General features: G+C 31.2%; 1 protein-coding gene across 1 annotated transcript; it reads right to left on the bottom strand.

Moving 5' to 3' along the window:
• Positions 1 to 4,435: 4,435 nt before the first annotated feature.
• Positions 4,436 to 6,446, bottom strand: LOC112782694 (CBL-interacting serine/threonine-protein kinase 25). Its single transcript, XM_025825198.2, has one exon. It carries the CDS (start codon positions 6,036 to 6,038, stop codon positions 4,683 to 4,685), a length of 1,356 nt encoding a protein of 451 aa, XP_025680983.1. The 5' UTR covers positions 6,039 to 6,446; the 3' UTR covers positions 4,436 to 4,682.
• Positions 6,447 to 7,737: the final 1,291 nt, after the last annotated feature.

The following is a 7,737-nucleotide window of genomic DNA, read 5'->3' as shown; positions in this document are numbered from 1 at the left end:
ATTTTAAATTATGTGAATAAAATTAGATTAAATAAAAATAAAAATATACCAGTACGATCTAGATTGTACTGTAATGAGTTTATAAAATTCTAAAATAAAATAAATCTTAAAAGATAAAAAAAATTGTTATGGAAAACAATAATTTTTTTTATTTTATTTCAGTAAAAAAAATTAACACTAATAAAACATTAATTTAAAAAAAAGTTGCTTAATAAGTAAAGATGGGAGATTAATATTTTATGATTATTTTATGGTTTTTATTTAAAAGTATAATTTTAAGTTAGTGTTAATTTTTTAAATATTAAATTTTTAAAAAAATAAAATTTTTTGGCATTAATTGTTTAATGATGTTATTAATATATAATAAAAACTCTATTAATAAAATGCCTGTTAGAATATTGTACCAACACACATTACAATATTAATAATGTAAAAGAGTTTTAAAACTCTAAACATTAGGGAAGTATTGTAACATCAACCAGTACTAATGTATGGTTCAATTTTCAAAATCAAATTGTAACTTTCTAAAAAGTTATTTAGGAATTTATAAGGAAGTTAAAAAAATAACTTCTCTCATAATACTATTACTTTTTTTTTTATCATATTTCTATAAAATAAGCACTTTTAGAATTAAAAATCTAAATACAAAATAACTTATTTACAAACTACTTTTAATATAATTATTTATTGTTTAAGCTATTTTTTCAAGAGTAACTTAATTGAACTGTTTATTCAAATTGGGTCTTATATTTTCACAATTTATTCTTTAATTTGTATAATGACATATTGGATTTAATATTTTTATAACATCAACAATTAAAGATAAAATAGTAAATTTAATAAAAATCAAATGAAAACATCCCAATTTTAAAAGAACTTTAAAATGGGGTTTTGGAGGAATTTAAAAGACTAACAAAAATTCTCACCATTTATGAATAATAAAACTGTGAACATAGTTAACTCTTCAAAATATTTTTCTTCTCTCCAACCTCTTCAAAACCAAACTCAAAACACATCCTAAAGAAATGAATAATCTTCTTAGAATGAAGACAAAGTTGATGTGTCTCTTGTTGAGGGAATCTTTTTTTAATCTTTTTCTTTTTATATTGATGACAAAAAATTTTAACATAGAATACAACATCCTATATATTTAAATTTTCGCACTGCTAAAGACAAGTAGCATGCTTAATGATGAAAGAATCTAAAACACAATATAATCAATCAAAATACTAATTAAGTCACTTGGACCATAAAAAGATGCAATTATGTTAAGGTAATATAATTGATAAAAAAAATAGTTTATATGATTAAAGAAGGTACCGGATTTTTCGTAGATAATATTTTATATTATTCGTATGTTATCTAATTATTGACATTATTTAAATGAATTAATATTCAAGGTAGTTTTTTAATTTGTAGTCGAGTCTTAATATTGTTCTTAAATTTAAAATTATTCTAAATTTGTCCTTCAATTTAACAATCATTATGTCTGAGATATTTTTTAGTGATAAAATAATGATGTGGTTAGACAAAAACTACGTTGAAATGAAAGCTACACTGGACTGATAAAATATCGCTGTTTTATTTTTGGCACCCAAGGGCTGGTAAGATTTTGCGCGTTGTATCGAATTAAACCACATGCTCCACCACTTGTGCAGGCCCCCGCTGATAGATTCCGCCCAGTGCCCTCCCCCCGCCGCCTTCCGACCCGAAAGGAGTTGACCTCAGATTGACAAATGTTCCTCTCATCCTCAGTCCGATTTTATACTTAGGCATATACTAACCTTAATTAGATAGATCGTTTACCTAGGTACAGAATGAGACCCGCTAGTGAGGTTCATATGGGTAATAGAAAGACCTGCGCCCAAATAGAACATAAACGACGTCTTTTAGAGTATTTTGAAAGGTTTTGACTCCAACATATTAAAACCCCTCAAAATACCTTAAACAAATGTCGTTTATGTTCTATTTGGATACCAAAAATGAAACGATAATATTTTATCAGTCTAGCGTGGCTTCTAAGTTGGCCTTCGTCCAATCACGTCATCATTTCGTCACCAAAAAATATTTCAAGGACGACCGTTGTTAAGTTGAGAAATAAATTTAAGACAATTTTAAATTCATAGACGACATTGAAATCCGATTACAAGTTCAAAAACCACTTTAAATATTAACTCCATTTAAATAGATACATTGACATTCAACACTACTTTTCTTTTCAACAATGTATTAACACTAAAAATAAATTATATTGTCACATCTCTTTGATAATATCATTTATTTTTTTTACAAATTAATACAAACATATAATATAAAAAATTAATGTTATTTTCGATCTTTAACTATTTGTATAAAGACAAAATACTTTTTAATAATTTAAAAATCTATAATCGATTATAATTTGTCTAAATAATCCATGTAAACGGTTACATTACAATAAATTGGGATTGTTTAGACCGATAATATAAATCGTTTAAATAAATTATTTAAATAGTTGGGTCTGATTAAAAATTTTTAAATTTTTAAAAAATATTTTATTTTTTGAATAAATAACCAAAAATAAAAAATGACATTTTTTTGAAAAAAAAAATTATGTGTAGAGTGATATTATACTCAAAACGAAGATCCACTCAGGGAAGCTTGACTCTATGAGTATGAGACATACGGTTAACAGACAAAACAAAAACAAAATCAAAATCAAAATCAGTATACGTGAGAAAGAAGAAAAGAAGTAATAATAATGGTATATCATGCCTAACTAGTATATTAGCATTTAGCATGTAGTTCCAAAAGCAATTGCTAGTTGAAAAAGAGAAACACGGAATCGTCTTAATTAATCAGAGTAATTTTTCACATATATCATTAAACTCTCTTGTAATATAATTAAGTCATACTCGTCTAAGTCATCTCATTCAAAATATATTTACTACTCTTTATTTCTTAGGTTTTATTATCTTTTTTTATCTGTGTTAAAATATCAGATCAGATGATAAAATCTGTTTAACCAAGAAATTTTAATTCAATGATTGCATCTTGATTATTGAAGGGAGTTTGTGTATATCTTGATTATTGAATGAAAATGAAGAACCGAAAAGAGCAATAATAGAGAGAGAGTGGGAAATAAGAGTTTGTTACGTGTGGTATACTGGAAATTTTTTTCTAACGTTATGGTTCCAAGTGTAAGAAGGGGATTATGTTAATTAGTCTTGTGGGGTCTGCTTATTGCAATTAGTTTTGTATCAGACTTTAGGCTAAATCTAATTATTCAACCTAGTCTCTCTTCTACTAATTTCTCGTCCCCCCACGGCCCACACAATTCATATTCAATTCGCAGGTTATTCATAAACTATAATTAATAAATTAATAATGATAGTAAATTACTGATAATTAATGGGTTGGTTGGCGCTCCTCACCAGCTGATTTGAATAGAACAGAAAACCTTAGAAAGAAAGGGTCAAATAGAGAAATGCAAATTTGAATATTCATTGAAGATGCTTAAATTTAGGAAGGAGTTGACGGCAACGACATGCTTGCTGGTACCTACAGCCAGCTAACGAGGTGAATGTGCCCTTAAGAATCTATTTTAGTTTAAGGGGAAATTTTTATTATTATTATTTTAAGTGTTTCTTATTTTTCCATTGGTTGTGTTCTTATTTTCTTTATTACAAGACAAGATACTAACAAAATAAAAACACAAACCATAGTGACAAACACACTCTAATGTGTCACAAAAAAACAAAAATCACACCCTAATGTAAGTAATGTTACCATTTCTTGCTATCTGTCTCGACCCTTCCGCCGGTTTTTCTGGTTTGTGGGCCACTTTTGGTTAATTAGTTACGTCTTAATTAGTTAACACTATTATTTCAGGTTCCTTTGAATTTGATGCTTCGGGGCCTAACCTGCATTCCCCTAACCCTACTCTAAACGGTCACCAAAAAAAAAAAAAAAAAAAAACACCCTACTCTAAACAAATAATATTATTACTTTTAAATTTTGGCATTCTATTCTATACAAAACTAACTGTACAAAACACCCTGTACAACAAGAATAACAATATAACAACTTAAATAAAACTGGATTTAAGTTTTACGTGGCTTTCTTCCATTCATTTTGATCATCCAAAATAGATAAATCATAATGCAGAAAAGGCTAATTAATTTAACTTGGGGTTTCAGCAACGCCATGGATCATTCAACAAATACACAAATTAATAATGTTAAATGATTTAAAATAAAAAGTAATAAGAATTTATCAAAAGAAGTTTTTAAGAAAACCAATTATCTACGAAAATAACCCCCCAATAAAATCCATTCCATAGCAACCCGATAATTAGACTCTTCTTTGTAGGGAACACTACCTCACTAGTCACACATTCAAATATAAAGATGGTTTAACAAATTGTTTCACTCCCATCTTCAAAACACTATAGTGGTGCAGACGAAATCAACTACTATTCCGTATTTAACTTTGCACAATATTACTTACAATTTATGTACATCCTCACGTTGATGGGAAGCAAACTGCCCAATCTTTCCAAAAAAAATCAGGCAGGTAGGCAGGAGGGCATTAAGACGAAAGTGAAAAAACAAATAAAAAAGGTGAAGGAAAATGGCCAAAACTTGAAAGAGAAACTCTATCTTATGGTATATCGGTTATTATCCTAACTAACTATGTATTAATTACGCAACGACCTCTTGCTGTTGACATTCCCCACCGTGACCAGCGGTGAGGTTACCGTTACACGTGGCGTCACCTTGCCAAGTCCAAACAATGTCCTTCAACGCGGGCCTAACGTCCTCCTCGCAGAACTTAACGTACTCCAAGGTGTCGCCGGCGGATTTCGAGAGCTCCACGATGGCAACCTCCGGCGCCACCTCGAACACCTCCGCTGTCACTGCCAGCCTCCCCTTCCTCCCCTCCGATGGCCCGTGCAGCTTTATCCTGAAGTTCTTCACCTCCGCCACCCTGAACCTCATCCCCTTCGCCGCTGCAATGATCTTCGCCACGATCGCCGGCGCCGAACACCGCGAAGTGAACATCGATCCGCTCCGCCTCTTGCTCTCAAACAGTCCAGACAAATCAAATCCGGACGACATCGACGAGATAAACTCGAACGCGTTGAAGAATTTCGGCGACGAAACTTTGTCATTTGTTCTCGAATCTTCCAAAATTTCTTCAACCTTCTTCTCCTTTTCTTCCAATTCCAACGCGGAAGGTACCGGAAAACCTTTCCGGAACCATGGCGATCGCATGATCGCTGGAATCGTGGTTCTCCTCTCCGGATCGGCCACCATGATCTTCGAAATTAGCCTTCGCGCTTCCGGGGAAAACCACGGTGGAAACTGAAACTCCGCTCTGAGAACCTTATTGTACATGGTCATGAGATTCTCATCGCGGAACGGAAGGAACCCTGCGAGCAGCACGTAGAGGATGACGCCGCAGGACCACGTGTCAGCCTTGGATCCGTCGTAGCCTCTCTTCCGGAGCACCTCCGGTGCCACGTAAGCAGGAGTTCCGCATTGCGTGTGGAGGAGGCCGTCATAGCGCAACTGCTCCGGCAAGGCGGAAAGTCCGAAATCGGATATCTTAAGATTCTCGTCGTCGTCGAGGAGGAGATTTTCCGGCTTGAGGTCGCGGTGAGAAACGCCTCTGCTGTGGCAGAAATCAATGGCGCTGATCAATTGCTGGAAGTACTTTCTAGCGACATCTTCTTTGAGCTTTCCTTTGGAGATCTTAGCGAAGAGTTCACCGCCGCGAACGTACTCCATGACGAAGAAGATCTTGGTCTTGGTGGCCATGACCTCCTTCAACTCCACGATATTCGGGTGCTTGACGAGGCCCATCACCGAAATCTCGCGCTTGATCTGTTCCATCATGCCTTCTCTCTTCACCTGCTCCTTGTTGATCACCTTAATCGCCACACTTTCACCCGTGGCTATTTGCTTCCCGTAGTACACCTTGGCAAACGTGCCTTTCCCGAGAAGCCTCCCCATTTCATACTTGCCAAATACCGTGTGGCACTGGCACTCCTCCATTCAATTAGCGGTTAACACACCAACTAACTAACCTTTTTGTTGGAGTTAGTTACAACTTCCGAGATGGTAGTACTAGTGTATGCTGTATATGGACATGGTGTCTTTGTTTTTAGGGGGAAAGGGTAATTGGATTGGGTTTAGGGAAGACTGGAGGAGGGAAGGGAGTGTGTTGTTTTGTTTCCTTAGATGAGAAAGGTGTTAAAAAAGAATTGTTTGGGTTTGGGGGGTGTAGATATAGGAGAGTGATGGGTGTGGCTATGAGCTAGTGAGAAGAAAGAGCGGGAGGTTACAGGTTATGGGAATGGGTTGTCTCCTTACTATTGGAGCAGCTGGTATCTGAATTCCTTGTGCTTCAAAGCCCACCGAATGCAAACAATAATGGACAACAATTTTTCTTATTTTTTCCTTTCAAAGTTAAAATCTCAATTATTATTTTTTAGGGTTATACTAAGTATATGCTAAAATTAACCACCAAAATCAGTTATTAGTATAAAATATATATTAAAATATAAATATACATTAAAAATAAATTAAATTACACATATATTTATACATAAATATATTAGTAATTGATTTTAGTGATTAATTTTAGTGTATAAATAATATTTTTATATTTTTTATATAAAAGTTTTTAACATTAAAGAAATGAATTTGCCTATTATTATTGTATGCAAATATCAGCAAATCTGTGAAGACCACTTGGCAAGTGGACACGTTCTACTTAGTAGGGGGTCTTCAGCATCAGTTTCATGCTTTTGGCATAAAACAAAAAGATATGACAGGTTTTGAGTTTTGACTATATCGAAAGAAATTAAAACTTTGATTGTTTTTAAAATATTATTAAAAATTTAATTTTGATGTATAATTGATATAAAATAATTTTATATTTATATTTAATTATATAATATTATATTAATAAAAATAATTATATTTTATATTAATTGTGTAAATAATTATATAAAAATTTAATTGTAATTATATGACAATATAAAATGTTTTGGATCGTTAGTATATTAAAATTAAATTTTATTATTAAATAATTTGTCTTGCTATATCATGGAAAAAGTTAAAATTGGATCTCGAAATATTCTGTGTCTACTTTAAGAGGACGAATCTTATTGATTAATTGGTAATTTGGTATACATTATATTAACATATTACTGTCCATTTGATTGGTTAATTGCATTAAATTATTTACTAAAAATTTTGGATTTGATTTATGAAAAAATTACTATTCAAATAAAGATGACTAAATAATTTGAATGGCTAAATAATTTGCTATAAATATATTTTTATGTGATTGACTTTAAAATTTTTTACTATCTTTTAGAGCATAATTTTTTTTAGATATTGACCAAATTTTAGTGTAACAATAAATTATTAAATTTTATGATATTTTTTAAAATTTTGAAGATAAAAAAATTTATAGAAAATTTATTGTACTTCTAATATTTAAATATATAATACACAAAGGATATATTATATATTTTAATATTAATTAGTATATGTTCCCATGTACGGGAATAATTAATAAAAATATATAAATTTTTTTATAAAAAGAGATTAAACAAAAAATATATATAATAATTATTAATATAAATATTTTATAAAATTATAATTAAAATTAAAGTTTAATTATTTTTAATGTTAAAAATAATTAGTATTTGTTTTAACTGATTTAGATTGGTTGGTGAGTGGT

The sequence above is a fragment of the Arachis hypogaea genome, chromosome 20 (genome assembly GCF_003086295.3).
Source record: "Arachis hypogaea cultivar Tifrunner chromosome 20, arahy.Tifrunner.gnm2.J5K5, whole genome shotgun sequence".
Classification (NCBI taxonomy): Eukaryota; Viridiplantae; Streptophyta; class Magnoliopsida; order Fabales; family Fabaceae; genus Arachis; species Arachis hypogaea.
The sequence above is the reverse complement of the archived record's forward strand: the minus strand, read 5'-3'. Positions and strand labels throughout refer to the sequence as shown.

Coding starts and splice junctions, on each gene's coding strand:
- LOC112782694 (XM_025825198.2), bottom strand. CDS start 6,038: ATGGAGGAGTGCCAGTGCCACACGGTATTTGGCAAGTATGAAATGGGG.